This window comes from Cynocephalus volans, chromosome 12 (assembly GCF_027409185.1).
Source record: "Cynocephalus volans isolate mCynVol1 chromosome 12, mCynVol1.pri, whole genome shotgun sequence".
In the NCBI taxonomy this organism is placed as follows: domain Eukaryota; kingdom Metazoa; phylum Chordata; class Mammalia; order Dermoptera; family Cynocephalidae; genus Cynocephalus; species Cynocephalus volans.
In genome coordinates this window covers 69,780,162-69,799,508 of record NC_084471.1, presented here as the reverse complement: position 1 = coordinate 69,799,508, position 19,347 = coordinate 69,780,162, and the positions used below count along the sequence as shown (strand labels likewise).

General features: G+C 38.9%; 1 protein-coding gene across 2 annotated transcripts in view; it reads right to left on the bottom strand.

Annotated features, from left to right (window-relative positions):
* Positions 1-455: 455 nt before the first annotated feature.
* The window catches only part of RACGAP1 (Rac GTPase activating protein 1), a 32,815-nt gene continuing 13,923 nt past the window's right edge, over positions 456-19,347 (bottom strand). For both annotated transcript variants that reach the window (XM_063075911.1, XM_063075910.1), the window contains exons 4-17: positions 19,043-19,179; positions 18,036-18,105; positions 16,327-16,380; positions 15,591-15,671; positions 15,072-15,189; positions 14,537-14,667; positions 13,738-13,902; positions 12,419-12,514; positions 12,131-12,329; positions 4,238-4,343; positions 3,936-4,068; positions 3,677-3,812; positions 1,062-1,170; positions 456-706 (exon numbers count right to left, since the gene is read on the bottom strand). In XM_063075911.1, the coding sequence (XP_062931981.1) occupies positions 631-706; positions 1,062-1,170; positions 3,677-3,812; positions 3,936-4,068; positions 4,238-4,343; positions 12,131-12,329; positions 12,419-12,514; positions 13,738-13,902; positions 14,537-14,667; positions 15,072-15,189; positions 15,591-15,671; positions 16,327-16,380; positions 18,036-18,105; positions 19,043-19,179 (1,611 nt within the window). In that variant the 3' untranslated portion in view covers positions 456-630. The remainder of the gene's footprint in view (positions 707-1,061; positions 1,171-3,676; positions 3,813-3,935; positions 4,069-4,237; positions 4,344-12,130; positions 12,330-12,418; positions 12,515-13,737; positions 13,903-14,536; positions 14,668-15,071; positions 15,190-15,590; positions 15,672-16,326; positions 16,381-18,035; positions 18,106-19,042; positions 19,180-19,347) is intronic.

Sequence of the window (19,347 nt, the reverse complement as noted above, 5' to 3'; positions counted from 1 at the left end):
CCACTTAACACTAATAAGACTTAATCAATCCAAATTAAAGCTAAGCATACTCCCATCGCTAGTTCCATCTTCAACCTATCCCATTTTTATAAAGGCTCCAAGTTATAGCTCAATTCATAACGGGAGAAGGGGCACTTCCAAGTTCTCAGAAGGTGCCATCTTAAATCCTCTGTCCAGCCCTTTCCTTACCCTGCCCTCCAACTTCCCACCCTCAGACAAGTCAGTCTCACCAAAAGGTAGGGCTTCTGTCATTGTTTCATGGAAATTAGTTCTAAATGACACCAGAGAAAGATCATTTCATGAGCAGCATTTAGCTTTGAGCCAAAAGGACGCCCACTCCCCATCCCCAAAAGAACCACAATGAATTCCAAACTACCCTTCTACCCAAGTAAAGATCTCCTATTTAAAAGCTTCCAACAACCAGCATAAGGTGCTGATATTGTGTTACTTGAGAAGAAGGAGAGGGAGATATATATAGTTTTAATAAAACCCTCATGCACAATTAAACTTGATTAAAAGCCTGGAGAATGCTAAAAGTAGTATTGAATACAAGAGGCTGTGGAGCAGAGAGTACAGGTGTGCCCTTTCTTTCAGTCGGTAAATTCTGGCAAGTAACAGGCAGATGTGGCCTCATTTGAGCATTGGAGAAGCAAAAAAGTTGCCTTGTCGTCCTAGGTTGGTGGCAGACTTGCTTTTACTCCCAAATCTACAAAAAAAAAAAAAAAAAAAAAGAGTAAACTGAAAAAATATTCTGTAAAAAATAGTGAATAGACAACTATAATATTACTTAATATAACACAGTCAACTAAAAGTAGAAAACCCTAGACAACTATTTTGTAAGGTACTCTTAGTCCCCTGAAATGACAGACAAAAACAAGTAAAGGCCTTTAGACCCTTTAGACCCTTTTAAAAGAAGAGATCCATATGTCTCCAAGTTTTCTTTTAGAGTCTACTTGCTAGCTAAGATCTAATTCAATTTTTCTTTCAATAAGCTTCATTATGATGGAAAAGAAGTCTAAGGAAACAGTCATTTTTTTCCTACGAAGGCCAACTCTGCATACCTGGGAGTGTTCTTGGTGAGGGTGGAGCGGACTCTCTGCGACAGGGAGCTAGATGAAGGAGTCTTGAGAAGCTGATGCTCAGGAGTGGTCACAGGCCCCAGTAAACTCACTTCAATCGAAGTTCAGACATTTTAAAAAGAGGAGGAAAAAAGAGAAAGCACCTTATAGATGGCCAGTTTTAAACTAACTACCCTCTGAAGCCTTAAGATCTAAGGTTAGAGTAGTCTGGAGTGGGACCCAAGGTTCTGCATCTCTAAGAAGTCCCCAGCCTATTCTGCTACTCTAGAAATCATTCTAATACCGAAGATCTAAACTCTAATTCTCCTCAAGTCCTTACCTCCCATTTATTCATAATCCTCTTGCCATATGGCTTCTACCTCCTATTACCATATGGCTTCTAACTCCTACATTTCCAATGTTGCTCCCCAAAATCACCAATGGCCTCTTAAATAACAAATCCAATGAACACTTTGCAATCATAATGTCCCAGCCCTCTGTGGTGAATTAGACATCCCTGATTCTTGATGCAATCTATTCATCTGACTAGGCTTCATTCCTGCCTGATTTTCCTCCTGTCTGCCTAGCCATAATTTCTCACTTCCTTTTTCAACCCTCTTTGTTTACCTGCTCCTTAAAATTTTTATGTTCTATGAAGTTTTTCACTGAGATGTACTTCACTCTGTACACTATTTTGAAATAATCTTTTTTACATTTTTTTTTGTGTGTGTGACCGGTAAGGGGATTGCAACCCTTGGCTTGGTGTCGCCCGCACCGCGCTCAGCCAGTGAGCACACCGGCCATCCCTATATAGGATCCGAACCCGCGGCGGGAGTGCCGCCCCAGCGCCGCACTCTCCCGAGTGAGCCACAGGGTTGGCCCCTTTTTTTACATTTTTTAAAATTAAAAACTATAGAGTCCCAAATCTTTCACTTAAATTCTACTTGAGCTCAGGCTCATATATCCAACCACCAAACTTGAATCACTAATCACTAGCATCTCAAATTCAACATGTAAAACCTAACTCATTAGCTACTCCCTACAACCTATGTTCCCTATTTTAAGTCATTTGTACTACCCTCTATCTAATTAACCAAGATAAAATCTGGAATGACCTTGATTCTTTCCCCAAATCCCATCCAATCACTTTGGATTCGTTTTCCTTAATATCTTTCAAAATCTAGCTTCTCCAGTCCATTCCTACTGCCACTGCTGTGTAGATAAGGTCCTCATCCTAATTGGCTTGTATAAATAGCCTCCTCACTGATCCGAACTTCTCCAGTCTTTCCCCATTCCAATGCATCTTCTAATTGCACCAAATGAAAAACCCTTCATGGTCTCCCTTTAATAATAAGAAAAAGCCTAAGTTAGGAACATGACTTAAAGAACTTCATTATCTGCCTCATCTCCAAGTGCCCCTCCTTCAAATAAACTTTACAGTCCATTCACATTCAAGGACTTGGAGTTCCCCATAACTTCATGCTTTCTGACATCTTTATGCCTCTGCAATTCATCCTCTGTCTTTCTGCAAACTCCCAAAAAACTTTCAAAATAAAGTTTAGAATAAAAAAAAAGCACTAAGGTTAGACATCCAGCAAAGTCCCAGGGACCATTTTTTTCATCATTTTATAACACACTGGTATATCTTTTGAACTGTGCAAGCAGCTATTCAATGAATAACTTGACATTCACTTCCTAATTTAGGCTGTTCTCAAACTCCAGAAATCTAATATCTGAACATTTGATTTTTACCTTTACTAGAAGAAACAATATGTCCCCTTAAAAAGGAACTTCTGAAAATAGAGGAACAGGTCTCCTGTACCAGTGAAGTTGGAATGAAACCAGTCTGTTCATGTACAATTGTTGGTGGCAATATAAACTGGCAAAAGCCTTTAAGAAATCAAGTTGGTAAAACATCAAGAAATATAAAATGTTCAGGCCCTTTAATTCAATGATTCCCACTCTTGAGAATTTATCATTAAGGAAAAAAAGAGGATATATACATATAATGTTGACTAAAGCATTATTTGTAATAAGAAAAATCACCCTGTACCAGCCAGCCACCAAAAAAAAAAAAAAAAAAAAAATTGAAAAATATCAATACCTAATAGAACATTTAAGTAAATTATAGTTTACAGCCATAAAAATGATAAAAAAGATTATGTAGTAACAGAAAAAGTTATCACAATATGCTAAGTGTAATAAGAACAAATTATATCTAAACTACTACTATATCTATATAAAAAAAATGTATATATCCATATGGGTAAAGAAAGGAGAATATGGGGGCTTTCCAGTTGGCTCAGTTGGTTATCAGTGTTATAACACCAAGGTGAAGGCTTGGGATCCCCATATCAGCCAGTTGCCAAAAACAAAAAACAAAAAACAAAAGAAAACATGGAAAAGTACAAAAAAAAAAAACACCAAAAAAAAAAACCCCAAAACTATTAGAATGGTACAATTGCACAAATTTTCCTTTAATATTAGAATTTTCAAAATAAATTTAATTTTTATTGATGAATATGAATTTCAAACATCTCTAGCAAAGCAGGGAGAGAACAAATGACCAAAACTAAATAAGGAGTCAAATCCCTGAAGAAGCACCACTTAGGCCTTACCTTTAATATCTGGTGTCTGTGGTGTTGAAAAGGCATTTGAATTTTCAATGACATGCAGGGGGTCAATGTTCTCTTGCTCCACCATCATGAACTGACTCCAATATTCCAGAGGCAGTGAAAGCAGGCACTCTACCACCTAAAAGCCACCAAATATGTTAGCAAACTTCCAAAGTTCAGGGCTTACCTCTCACCATTCTCTCATGTTACCATGTTACACAAGTTCATACACACACACACACACACACACACGCTTGCCTACCTTGGGTTGACGCTTGATATCCTGTAACATTGTCACTGGGTCTGGGTTGGGCACAGCATGGGCAACTATTGTAGGACCAAAGACTTTAGCCAGATTGGCAACATCCATTTTAGTGTTTGGACTCTGAGCCACTCTAAGCAAGAGAGTAATAAATTAGAAGACTCAATCCTCCCCTTAAATGCAGACCAAAATATAAATTCTATAAAAAAAAATTCACCCCTCACACTCTCTAATACCCAACCCACATTATCTTCCCCTTGGAATATTCCCTATTTCCCAGAACAAGTTTCTGCTGTACTCACCTCTGCAAGTGAATCATGAGGAAAGCTAATGTGTCCCTGTTGGCCTGTGGTAGTTGACCAACAGCCTGGTACATGGCAGCTACGCTGTTGTCCTCATCTGTGATTTCTGTAAATGAATAGAAAGCACCGAGAGGCTTAGACTTCTTTCCCTTGACAGCGAGCTTCCAAGTTATCGACCACGAAGTCTCATCTACGCAGTAAGCTTCTGAAACCTCTGATTAAGTTCATGACAGTGTCAGACTCTAGTTTCATTAATAAGCACGATACTGGCCAACAGCTCAATATTAGGAGTCAGAACTTTTCAAAAATCTGCCCTTGCAGGTAGAGAAAGCAGCTGGCAACCGGTGTGCTAGGAAGACAGACATACAACTGTAGTGACTACAATTATCAGGAAGGTATAAAACCTATTTAAGAGCCTACTGTGTACCAGGTACTGTTCTAAGTGCTGAGGATAAAGTAGAAATAAAGTCCTTACTTCATGGAATGTACATTCTATTGGAGGAGTCAGTCAAAAAGCAAATACGTATCAGGTAGTGATACATATAATAAAGAAAATAAGGCAGGCAAGAAGTAAGAAATTAATGGGAGGTGTTACTTTAAACAAGGTGGTTGGTCAGGAAAGGTGTTTCTGAGGAAAAAAAAATCTGAAGAGAAACCTGAAAGAAATAAAGGAATAAGCCATGCAGATATCTAGGATAAGAACATTCCAGGCTGAGACAACAAATGTGAAGGCCTCAAGGTGGGGAGTAAGCTTGGTATGTTCTAAGATTGAAAGAATTCCAGTGTAACTAGAGAGGAAGGAAAAAAGGGAAGGGTGTTGAGCAAGATGATGCTGGACACGTAACGAGGCCCCAAATCATGTAGGGTCTTTTGAGCCATGTTAAAGACTGCGGACTTTATTCTGAAAGTGATGAGAAGCCATTGGTGGATACTGATGACAGAAGGGACAACATCTAATTTAAATTGTAGAAAGACCACTCTAGCTCCTGTATGAAGATCATACTATAAAGGGTAACATTAGAAACAAACTACTAACAAGACAATTGGTTAGTAGGTTTTCAAAAGGACAACCTAAAACTTGATCAAAAAATAAGAGCAACAAAAAAGCTGTTAATATCCTTCGTTTAGAAAGGGAGAGGACAGGCATGGGAGACATGTATATAGTTACTCATCCATCAAACTATTTGAGCACCTACATTTTTCAAGCACTGTACTAGGCAGGGAATAAGGAAGTAAAAAGAATGAAAAACTCCTGCACTGGTGGAACTCAAATTCAAGTATTAAGATCTTCTCTAAAAAAAACCCCAGGACTTCCGGTCAAGATGGCCGGAATAGACAGTCCCTAGCAATTTAACCGATTTAAACTATAAAAACATAACATCAAGTGCATACGGAACAGGGAGATGTCCAGCAGAGGAGGCAGAAGCTCTGCGGAGACCACATGCCCTGCGGGGCCGCCGTCGCACAATCCGGCAGATAGGCTTCACCGCCACCACCCAGCTCCATTCCCAGCCCGGCCCAGTGCACACAGGGTGGGGAGACGTCTGGCAGGGGAGGTGGAGGCTCCGCAGAAACCAAACACCCTGTGGCGCCGCCACTGCATGATCCAGCAGGTAGGCTTCACCACAGGAACCCGGCTCATTATCAGCCCAGCCCAGTGTGCACGGAGCAGGGATACGTCCGGCAGGGGAGGCGGAAACTCCACGGGGACCTCACTGCTGCCATGCGATCCAGCAGCCCAGCCCAACGCGTACGGAGCACAGAGACGTCCAGCAGGGGAGACAGAAGCTCGTAGAGTCCACACACCCTGTGGGGGAGCCACCGCTGCACGATCCACCGGCAGGTAGGCTTCACCGCTGCCACCCAGCTCCATCCCAAGCCCGGCCTAGCGCACACGGAGCAGGGAGACATCCAGCAGGGGAAGGGGCAAATCCACAGGGACCACACGCTCTGCGGTGCCTCTGCGCATCCCAGAAAGCCGGCCCAGAGCGCACAGAACAGGGAGAAGTCCAGCACGGGAGGTGGAAGCTCAGCAGAGACGACATACCCTGCGGTACCGCCCTGTGACCCAGCAGCCCGGCCAAGTCCAAGCTGACCAGAGAGGTGGCTCCCTGGAGAGGCCCAAGACCCAAGGCAACCACACACGCAAGGCACTGGTGGCCAACTGAGCAGTCACTGAGGTAGCCATACCAAACTGGCAACCACAGCAACATCTTAGTCAGTCAACAGTGTCAAACCTTTGGACTGTGAAACCCCCTGCCACAATGAATAAACATCAAAGAAAAGATACCAGAAATACGAAAAATCAAGAAAGTACACAACCAAAGGATAATAACTCTCAAGCTCTAGATCCTATAGAACAAGAAGCCCTAGAAATGACTGACAAGGAATTTCGAGTGATAATTCTAAGGAAACTGAATGAGATACAAGAAAACTCAGCTAGACATCATGATGAAACGAGGAAAAGTATACAGGACCTGAAAGAAGAAATGTACAAGGAAATCAATGCCCTGAAAAAAATGTAGCAGAACTTGCCGAACTGAAGAATTTATTCAGCGAAATAAAAAACACAATGGAGAGTTTAACCAGCAGGCTTGCGGAAGTTGAAGACAGAACCTCTGAACTTGAAGATGGGTGGTTTGAAATAACACAGACAAAAAAAAGAAAAAAGAATCAAAGGCATTGAAGAAAATCTGAGAGATATCAGACAACCTTAAGTGCTCAAATATCCGAGTCATGGGTATTCCAAAAGGGGAGGAAAAAGGAGGTTGCACTGAAAACATATTCAACAAAATAGTGGCAGAAAACTTCCCAGGTATAGGAAAAATAACAGATCTTCAGATCCAGGATGCTCAATGATCTCTAAACATATTCAACCCTAAAAGGTCTTCTCCAAGACATGTTATAGTCAAATTGACAAAACTCAAAGACAAAGAGAGAATCTTAAAAGCTGCAAGAGAGAAGTGTCAAATCACCTATAAGGGAAGCCCAATCAGACTAACATCAGACTTTTCATCACAAACCCTAAAAGCGGGGCCGGCCTATGGCTCACTCGGGAGAGTGCGGTACTGATGACACCAAGGCCATGGGTTCGGATCCCATATAGGGATGGCCTGTTGGCTCACTGGGTGAGCATGGTGCTGACAACACCAAGTCAAGGGTTAAGATCCCCTTACCGGTCATCTTTAAAAAAAAAAAAAAAAAAAAAGACAAACCCTAAAAGCCAGAAAGGAATGGGATGATATATTCAAAATAATAAAACACAGAGACTGCCAGCCAAAAATACTCTACCCTGCAAGGCTATCCTTCCGAAATGAAGGGCAAATAGTATATTTCTTAGACAAACAAAACCTGTGGGAGTTCACCACCACACGACCACCCTTACAAGAAATTCTCAAGGGAGTACTGGGTTTGGTTCCTGAAAAATAACTACCACTGCCATAAAAACCCAAGAAAAATCTAAACCCACTAGTATAATAAAAATGGCATTCATGAAGAGAAAACAAACAAAAAGGCTAACTACAACACAAGGAACCAACAAATACAGAAAACAAACAGTAAATCAGAAAGCAAGGAACAAAAGACACCTAAGACAACCAAACAATAATCAATAAATTGCTAGGAATAAATCAACACTTTTCAATAACAACTGTTAATGTAAAAGGCTTAAATTCCCCAATCAAAAGACACAGACTGGCTGACTGGATTAAAAAGGAGGACCCAACTATATGCTGCCTTCAAGAGACCCACCTCACCCATAAAGACTCACATAGACTAAGAGTGAAAGGATAGAAAAAGATTTACCATGTAAACAGAAAAGAAAAACGAGCTGGAGTAGCTATTCTCATATCTGATAAAATAGACTTTAAACTAAAAACCATAAAAAGAGACAATGAGGGACACTACATAATGATAAAAGGATTGATCCAACAGGAACACATAACAATCATAAATATATACGCACCCAATGTTGGAGCAGCCAGATTTATAAAACAAACTCTATTAGACCTAAAGAAGGAAATAGACAGTAATACCATAATAGCAGGGGACCTGAACACCCCACGGTCAATATTGGACAGATCATCTAGGCAAAGAATCAGCAGAGAAACAAAGATCTAAACAATACTCCAGACCAACTGGACTTGGCAGATATCTACAGAACATTCCATCCAACAACCTCAGAATGTTCATTCTTCTCATCGGCACACATGGATCATTCTCCAGGATAGATCACATATTAGGTCACAAATCAAGTCTCAACAAATTCAAAAAAATTGGAATTATCCCATGTATTTTCTCAGCCCACAATGGATTAAAATTAGAAATCAATAACAAACGAAATTCTGGAAACTATACAAACACATGGAAATTAAACAGCATTCTACTTAATGACATATGGGTCCAAGAAGAAATCAAGCAGGAAATCAAAAAATTTATTGAAACTAATGAAAACAATGATACATCATACCAAAACCTGTGGGATACTGCAAAAGCAGTATTAAGAGGGAAATTTATTGCATTAAATGCTCACCTCAGAAGAATGGAAACATGGCAAGTGAACAACCTAACACTTCACCTTAAAGAACTAGAAAAACAAGAACAATCCAAACCTAAAGTTAGCAGATGGAAAGAAATCATTAAGATCAGAGCAGAACTGAATGAAATTGAAACCCAAAAAACAATATAAAAGATCAATGAATCAAAAAGTTGGTTTTTTGAAAAGATAAATAAAATCGACAAACCATTAGCATGGCTAACAAAAAAAAAAAGAAGAGAGAAGATTCAAATAACAAAAATTAGAAATGAAAAAGGTGATATTACAACTGATTCACCTGAAATACAAGGAATCATTCGAGACTACTATAAACAACTATACGCCAACAAATTTGAAAATCTGGAGGAAATGGATAAATTTCTGGACACACACAAGCTCCCAAAACTGAGCCATGAAGACATAGAAAAACAATAAAGGAGATTGAAGCTGTTATCAGAAGGCTCCCAACAAAGAAAAGCCCAGGACCAGATGGATTCACAGCAGAATTTTACCAAACATTCAAAGAGGAATTGACACCGATTCTTTACAACCTATTCCAAAAGATTGAAACAGACGCAAATCTCCCAAACTCATTCTATGAAGCAAACATCATCCTGATACCAAAACCAGGTAAAGATATAACCAAAAAAGAAAACTACAGGCCGATATCCTTGATGAATATAGATGCAAAAACCCTCACTAAAATACTAGGAAACGGAATGCAGCAACACATACATAAAATTATTCACCACGATCAAGTGGGATTCATCCCAGGGATGCAAGGTTGGTTCAACATACATAAATCAATAAATGTGATACACCATATTAATAAAATCAAACACAAGGACCATATGATCATCTCTATAGATGCTGAGAAAGCATTTGATAAAATTCAACATTCATTCATGACAAAGACCCTCTATAAGTTAGATATAGATGGAAAGTATCTCAACAGAATTAAAGCCATATATGATCAACCCACTGCCAATCTCATCCTGAATGGGGAAAAGCTGAAAGCTTTTCCTTTAAGAACAGGAACTAGACAAGGATGCCCACTCTCACCACTCCTATTCAACATAGTGTTGGAAGTACTAGCCAGAGCAATCAGAGAAGAGAAGGAAATAAAGGGCATCCAGATTGGAAAAGATGAAGTCAAACTGTCCCTGTTTGCAGATGACATGATCCTATATATCAAACAGCCTAAAACCTCTACAAAAAAACTCTTGGACTTGATAAATGATTTCAGCACAGTAGCAGGATACAAAATCAACACACAAAAATCAGTAGCATTTCTATTCTCCATAGTGAACATGCAGAAAGAGAAATCAAGAAAGCCTGCCCATTTACAATAGCCACCAAAAAAATAAAATATTTAGGAATTGAGTTAACCAAGGATGTGAAAAATCTCTATAATGAGAACTACAAACCACTGCTGAGAGAAATTAGAGAGGATACAAGAAGATGGAAAGATATCCCATGCTCTTGGATTGGAAGAATCAACATAGTGAAAATGTCCATACTACCCAAAGTGATATACAAATTCAATGCAATCCCCATCAAAATTCCAGGGACATTTTTCTCAGAAATGGAAAGAACTATCCAGACATTTATATGGAATAACAAAAGACCACGCATAGCCAAAGCAACGCTGAGAGAGAAAAAAAAAGAAAAAAAAAAAGCTGGAGGCATAATACTACCTGACTTTAAACTATATTACAAAGCTATAGGGCCGACCCCATGGCACACTCGGGAGAGTGCAGCGCTGGGAGCGCTGCAGTGCTCCCGCCGCGGGTTCGGATCCTCCTATATAAGGATGGCCGGTGCACTCACTGGCTGAGCGCGGTGCGGCCAGTCACAAAAAGACAAACAAACAAACAAACAAACAAACACAAAAAGCTATAATAACCAAAACAGTATGGTACTGGCATAAAAACAGACACACGGATCAATGGAATAGAATAGAGAATCCAGAAATCAACCCACACACCTACAGCCATCTGATCTTTGACAAAGGCACCAAGCCTATACACTGGGGAAGAGATTGCCTCTTCAGCAAATGGTGCTGGGAGAACTGGATATCCATATGCAGGAGAATGAAACTAGACCCATACCTTTCACCATACACTAAACTCAACTCAAAATGGATTAAAGAATTTAATATACACCCTGAAACAATAAAACTTCTTAAAGAAAACATAGGAGAAACACTTCAGGAAACAGGACTGGACACAGACTTCGTGAACACGACCCCAAAAGCACAGGCAACCAAAGGAAAAATAAACAAATGGGATTATATCAAACTAAAGAGCTTCTGCACAGCAAAGGAAACAATTAACAGAGTTAAAAGACAACCAACAGAGTGGGAGAAAATATTTGCAAAATATACACCTGACAAAGGATTAATATCCAGAATATACAAGGAACTCAAACAACTTTACAAGAAAAAAACAAGCAACCCAATTAAAAAATGGGCAAAAGAGCTAAGTAGGCATTTCTCTAAGGAAGATATACAAATGGCCAACAGACATATGAAAAAATGCTCAACATCACTCAGCATCCGGGAAATGCAAATCAAAACTACGCTGAGATACCATCTCACCCCAGTTACAATGGCTAAAATCCAAAAGACTCTGAATGATAAATGCTGGCGAGGTTGCAGAGAAAAAGGAAGTCTCATACATTGTTGGTGGGACTGCAAAATGGTGCAGCCTCTATGGAAAATGGTATGGAGGTTCCTCAAACAATTGCAGATAGATCTACCATACAACCCAGCTATCCCACTGCTGGGAATATACCCAGAGGAATGGAAATCATCAAGTCGAAGGTATACCTGTTCCCCAATGTTCATCGCAGCACTCTTTACAATAGCCAAGAGTTGGAACCAGCCCAAATGTCCATCATCGGATGAGTGGATACAGAAAATGTGGTATATCTACACAATGGAATACTACTCAGCTATAAAAAAGAATGACATACTGCCATTTGCAAAACATGGATGGACCTTGAGAGAATTATATTAAGTGAAACAAGTCAGGCACAGAAAGAGAAATACCACATGTTCTCACTTATTGGTGGGAGATAAAAATAAATAAATAAATTCACACACACACACACACAAAAAAAAAAAAAACCAGGGGGGAGAAGAAGACATAACAATTACAATTCTTTGAAGTTGACATGACAAGCATATAGAAAGGACATTGTTCGGTGGGAGGGGGGAGAGGGAGGAGGGAGGGAGGTTTCGGTAATGGGCCACAATAATCAACCACATTGTATATCGACAAAATAAAATTTAAAATAAATAAATAAATAAATAAAAATTTTTAAAAAATTAAAAAACCCCAAAAAACTACCCTTACCTGCTGCTTCCATAAAGGCTTTGTTTAGCCGAAAGGTCAGAAGGGGTTCTTTGAGGTTTCGAAGGAAGTCTTTTAAAAGGCTACAGATGGCATGGATATCATCCACTTTGCTGAGGAGGGGTACAGTTTTCACTCTGAGGAATTTCTCTTTCAGCTCTTTTACTGTCCGGTCACAGCCTGAGATCCTATACAGGCCTGTCTGTTATCAAGATGACACTCTTTTATTTAAGAACCTCCTAATTATTAACACAAATAACAAATTCACCTTCTCCCGGGGTTGACTCTTACCTCAGTCAGCCCTCTCTGCTCAATCTCATTTACACAGTGGACAACAATGGAGGGGATCATTGGAGAAGTCTGGGACACAAAATCTGCCAACATTCCCTGAAAAAAAAAAGTTTTAAATTATTACTTACACTATTTAGAACAAGAGATGAAAACCACATGTAAAGAACACTTCTGGACTAATACTTAGCGAGGACATCATTTCTACTCTTAAATCCTATTCCCAGAACATATATTAAATCAGAGATGCTCAATTATTTCTCCTACCTCTACACCAGGAAGGACTGATTTATGGTCATGTATACCACACTCTTGCATTAACAAGTAATAAGACCATCAGCTATAACTACCTCCTCTCTTCTATTCAAGGGCAGTAGAAAGCAAGCAGTAATTAGATTACAGACATGGCCTTTAATATAAACTAATTTATTACTCTAAAAAGAAAATCTTTTTTATACTTTAACTCTCAGTAAAAATAATTATTCAACACACTTCACAGTTGTTCACAACACAAACCTACCTGTAGGGGAGAACTCCATGGTTCTATACTAGAGTACAGAAAATGTATTAAAAAAATTTATATTCACAGATAAGAACTCTTAAGATTAGGGTCAAATAACAATTTGCTGGAGGGTTGGTAGCAGCATAGTCTTCTTAATGGATTTAATCATTTTTGTTTTTTCTTTTCTTTCTTTTTTTTTGGGTGGCTGGCTGATATGTGGTGCTGAACTCAGGGCCTTGTTGTTAGAAGGCTGCACTCTAACCAAGCGAACCAGCCAGCCCCTGATTTAATTGATTTTTAGAAATACAGCAATCTAATCTTGATAGACTAGTATGAAATATGAGTAACATAAGAAAAAGAATATTCACAGGTGAAATTATATGATGGCTACAGATTTGTTCAAAATAATTTACTGGACAGGGTCAGAAGGAGGATATGTAATCATGGAAGTTAAGTTATAGGAACCATGGATTAATTATAATAATCTCTCTACTTTTGTATGTGTCTGGAATTTTCCGAAATAGGATAGGATGGGGAGTGTAGGGAAAATAAAGGAAGGAAAGGGAAAGAGGAAGAAAAGAGAAAGGGGAGGGAAGGAAAGAGAAGTGAGAGGAGAGAATAGGAGTTTGGTTTAGAAAGTTTATTAAACAGACAGACAAACCTAGACAGAACTCTGCTACAAGTTAACATTTTACTACTTCTATTCATTATTTGTGTAAGGAAATATATTTGGCATCATTAATTTTAAAATAAAAACTGACATTAAAACTTTGAAAGGCTAAAGAAGCCATAACATAATGATGACTCGCACAAGTCATACCTCTCCGATCTTGACAGGTGTTCCTATAAGGGTTGGGATGCAGGGAAGGGGACAACGGTCCCGACACTCTGGATGAGAGACCACACGGCAGTCTCGACACTTCAAAGACAGCTTGCCAAATTTTATCCGCTTTCCACAAGGAACACAGGATTCAGGTTTAATAACCTGAGGATAAAACAGGGCAGAAGGAACATGAACTGGAATTAGAAAATTATTATCAACAAGCAACACGTACTTACTTGTGTAATTCTCACAATAATCCTATAAGGTACGTTTTATTTTCTTCATTTTAAGGTAAGGAAACAGAAGCAAAAAGAAGTAACTTGCATAAGGTCATCTAGCTGAAGGTAGCAGTGTACAGCAGTAGAAAGCACTCGGTGACAAGGTGTTGGAGAACCCGGATATTAAATCTGACACTATCATGTGGCTCAAACAAGTCAATTAACTCCTCTGAGCCTCAGTTAATTTGCTTGGGTTTTTATAAGGAAATCAAATGGTATGAAGTTAAAACATTTTGAAAATCTAAGATGGTATATTCAAGTATAAAATGTAAACATGTATCACTAAACAGTAAAAACAACTGCTTCTGAAAAGTTGCTTTTTTAAATTTAATATCATTCACAGAATGGAAACTTTCTACAACCAGTAGTTACCCCTGGAAAATGAGATTGGAAAGAGGGAGGAAATTCAATGTTTAACTTTATAACATTAAAGTATTCAAGTTTGTTCCTGGTATAAATTACTTTTACCATTAAAAAATTAAATGTGCCCAAAGAAAAAGGAGCAATCACAGATTTACCGTCTTAGAGGCAAAGTCATGCAGGCGCATCCCTCCGTTACTCTGTGGCGTCCCTGAATTGTCTGTCTCAGTTTTTGGCTCCAGCTGCCTGCTGCTCAGGGTGGAGTCACTATTCCAAGGTTGTAAAGTACCTAGAAACCAAGCAACTTTAAGCTTTGTGTCTTAAGTATTTTATTCATTCTGAATTTTAGCCCCAATTTTCAGCACCACACTCTCCCGAGTGAGCCACGGGCCGGCCCTTTAGCCCCAATTTTAATATAATTTATAGATAAACAGTAATCTGGGACAATAACCAGAAGTTAATGCCAACAGTGCTACAAAAAAACAGTTTCAAGAAACACTGAAGCTATGCACTAGTGGCACAGGCCAGGCTAGCAATTCAAAGGTAAAGCAAGACACCTCTGGTCCTCAGTAAGCAGTAGTAAGAAACTACTTAATACATCCAATCCCTACCTCAAGAGCGTTCTAAGAAACCAACTCTCCCAAATTGTACAAGTTGTTTTACACGGGCAATTTAGTCACAAACTCAACGGACCTGTTTTCCTTCGGCTCCTGGTCCAATATGGCACAGTCTCAATAGTGGACACAGCTTCAATGGGACCGCCATCATTGGGAACGGTCACTGTAGTTTTTGCAACTATGGATTCATTCCCCTGCAACAAATGTAGTAATGAGGGAGGGATGAACATAAAGAATCTAACTTTACTTCCACAATAGGGTATTTTAGAGTGGCTAAAAAATTCCTGAGTCTTGGTCAAGATTTAGGCCCCAGCCCAAAACATTCTTGAGTTGAAATCTCATACTTTAGCATATAAATATAGATCACAAGGGTATAAGGCAAGCAACTAAGAATCAAACACAAAGCTGACAGTGTTACTTAATCAGAGTAATTCTTTTCATATGGATGATAAGGACCTTACTACAAAGAAAAACTCTCACCAAACATCTCTCTCAAAATAACACTGCAATGTTGACTTGGAGGAGTTTTAATGCTCGGGGCTACTAATTGCTGGTGTGTTCAAGACCACATTTCTCTTGGCCTGACTATTCTTACCTGGTCTACCGTGGAGCCAATGGAACGAGTTTTCTTTACTGGTCCAGGGGGACCATCAACGAACTGTCGGCTATTAGAGCGCTAGAGAGAGGGCAAGACCAATAACATTAGTGCCAGATAGACCTGAAGCACAGAAGATAAAATTATTCCATCAGACAACATGGATACAAGTCCTAGCAACCAGGGCTACAGCAAACAAAGTGCTCTCTCTTACTGCCCATTTCCACATGAAGAATATAAGTTGTACCAACACAAAAATGCCCTCAGTGCTCTAGGAAAAATGAGCAAGGTTTGAAGAAATTTAGATGACAGGACCAGAAGAAGTAGAGCTGTAATCCTATCTAAGTACAGGAAGTCTTTGGAAACACATTAAGTGCCCTAAATAAGAACACACAGATCTCTATATATCCCATTATACACACATTTCATCTGAAGCTTATATTAGAGCACAAAACTCCTGTGTAAAAATTCATATGACAATTCAAAACAAACTGAGATATATCCTTTTCCACTATATGAATGAATGGAGATGCAGCCCAGACTGGTGAAATAGGACAGGATCCTGTCCCGAGTTACTGCCTCAAGGAATGTCAATACCGTCTACACGGCATGAATTTATTTGTTACATGTGTTTAGCAATGGCTACAGCATGTGTTAGGAATGCAGTATCATGGCATAATCTCCAAAGAAAACTCTTTTGTTACGTTGTAAAAAAAGCTAAACAAATCATACATACCCTCTTTTCTCTCTTTTTCAGTTTGAAAGTCTTCACCAAAGAAGAATCCCAATCCTGTTAACAAATACAATGTATTAATTCTTTCTTTGGTTAAGCCTCTTCCAAACCCTGGGCAAACATACTCATAGAGAAGTTTAAAGACTTCTTGAGTCAGACCACCTAACTTATAATTTGGGAAGAAGAGGAAGGGAAGGTCTCAAGTGTTATAGCTTTAGAGCTATAGTAAGTTAACATGCTTTCTTCCAAAAATTGAAGCTATTATAATAGAATCAGGAATCAATACCACAGAGGCAAGAAAAGGTTAAAGAATCAGCTTCTGTCCTGATTATTTCTGATGCCTGGACCTTTATTTCTGATTGTTTTTGTAATTAGTTTTAGAACTTACAGAATGTTAGTCACTATACTGATATGTTAGACGTGATTCTTGCTCTTAAGGGATTGCTATTGTCTAATCAGGTGTTCTGTACAATACTGCCACTTAAAAAGTTCTAGTTCAGGTTTTATGTTTCTCAATCACCCCTCTTCCTTGGGCCCTAAAAAAGATGTTCACCACTGAAGAATTATTTATCTTTTACTGTGGTATGGTTTTAATTTACTTATTTTAACCATTTGTATTCATTTTAGTAGCTGCCTGTGATTTCCTTACTCCTGACCATTGCTCTGAATACACAGTTATCTAGCAAATAGCAGCTTAGCTAAATAAATTTAACTTCCACTATTCATGGTCAAGTAACTTGGCTTCTGCTCGTTTGATTCAGTTTCAGTTACAACAGATATCATACCATAGGTCTAGCTCTAAAATCAGCTGATAATATGTTCTAGTTTTATTATATATACTAGACCTATTCTATATCATTCCTTATTTCAAAAAGGTGATGCCTAATATTTATATCTATAAACTGGCCATTTTCTCCCTAATCAAACACTGTATTTGGACAGAAAACTCCTAACCATGTAACAAGCAGTTATCACTTGTTCAGCTGTATCAGAAATCCAACCACCAATAACTTCCTCTATTTATTGTGTTGTCTACTAGCTCTCAGTCAGCAACAGAAAAGATACACAAATCAATGAACTACCAGTCTCCTGAACATCAAAGACTGAAATATCAGGAGATGACTTTTTATGCAGAAACACCACCATAAGTTAAGAGAAGGATGCTGTCCCACAAAAGCAGGTAGCAAAGAGTTTAGACCTTGTTAACCACTGTCAATCAAAGCATAATACAGTGCCAAGAAACTCATCACAGTCTTCTGGCTGAAGTCCCAGGACCTTGGTTTCCTTCTAATTGTGAAGTACAGCTAAGGTTTCCTCAAGAACCAAACTAATTCAGAAATAAGGCACAAGTCTATTCACCCCAAGAACAGTAAATAAACCCGCCATATAGTCTTGTTAATTTTTTATTGCTAGCTGGGTTTTTAATGTGTCAAGATATAATCAATTAGTATGTGCAGCTCAGAGAGATCTGTTAAATAAACAACCTTGTGCCAAATCCTGAATTCTATATTCTCACTTCCAGAAAGTAAACGAATATATCAGCCAGTCTATAGCTGTATGGATTTATATTTTAAATTGCTAGTTCAGAATCTATAACACATCAACTAATAAAACAGCAATAAAGGATGTCCAGAAGAGAGGACAGGAGAGATGTTCCTGAGGGAGCAAGAGTAAGAAAAGTAAATAATTCTCAGAGATGGAATGTTTATTACCAGTGATTCATCAGTCTTGTCAAAGCTGATATCTGATAAAATGGAACCAGATTCATCAATGGTTGACAGTCTAGATGAGAGAAACAATACAGTGTTAGACACAGAAGACTGGATGGAGAATATAAAACTCACCAACATTCAGAACAAGTCCCACTGGTCAAGTAACACCAGCAATTTCATAGCAATATATTCTCTACGGAGACAACTACAAGCTCAAGCCCCAGCTGTGGTGAATTGCTCTTTACATGCATGAGTACAGGTGTAGCACAGGTGCTTTTTCAGCAAAGGTCTCATAATAGCAATTGAAAGTTACAGTTAGGGCTATGGGTGCTATTCTCTGCTGAGTCTATACTACCGGCTACTAAAAATTCATAAGGCAGAAGAGTGAAATTTAATTTTATCCCAATTGTGGCTGCTTTCTACAAGAAAGAGTATTACCCAGCATTGGCTTTTAAAGAAATTAAGCCCATATATCTTCTTAGTTATAAAGATTCCCCATAAAACAACCAGGCAACAAAACAAATATCTCTAAGAGTGCTGACCTTTCTCCACTTATTGGGGGTGTTAAATTCAAAGCCTGGTTGAGACTATTTTAAATAGTGTAGTATAACCAAAATCATTGCCTGGTCTTGGCTCACAGAAGCCTTTCTAAACCAGAATTGCTACTGGAGCTCTCTGGAGAGTAAACACTGAAAGTACTGCTGAACTGCCACTTTCACCTTTAGGTTTTTTAGCAATGTGCAGGATTAGTTACTGATGTGCAGTTTAGCACCAACATCAAAATTTTACCTATGTTGAAACAACATCCTAAGGAAAGATAAAAAAAGAAAAGAAAAAAAATAGGAGGCTCCCTGTGCCTTTGTTCACCATCCACCATTCCCCCAAAGTCTTTTTCTGCTTTATTCAAGCACACATTCTAGAAGCAGTTTATTTAAAAGTTCAGATAACAAGAACTTCTAACAGCTGTGTTGCTTGTGATCAGATAACAACAGATGCAGTTCCCCCACCTTTTGTTCCCAGCATTGCCGCTGGATGGTTGGCCTCTGTTGAGAAAAGCCAGAGCTGATTTTTGCTCCTCACTTAGTTGAATGCTGCCAGATGTGTCACACATGAGCATCTCTCGAATCAGCTGAATCTGTCGTTCCTACAGACCAACGCAGAGTAAAACATAACTAGCTTTACCTCAAATTTGTGGGATGGGCAGACCAGAAGACATTAAAATACAGCATTATGCAAATGGACCTTCAGGAAGGCTGCTACACCAACAGCATATTAATTCACATCAAGCCCAGATTGTGTCTCTGATTTCTGA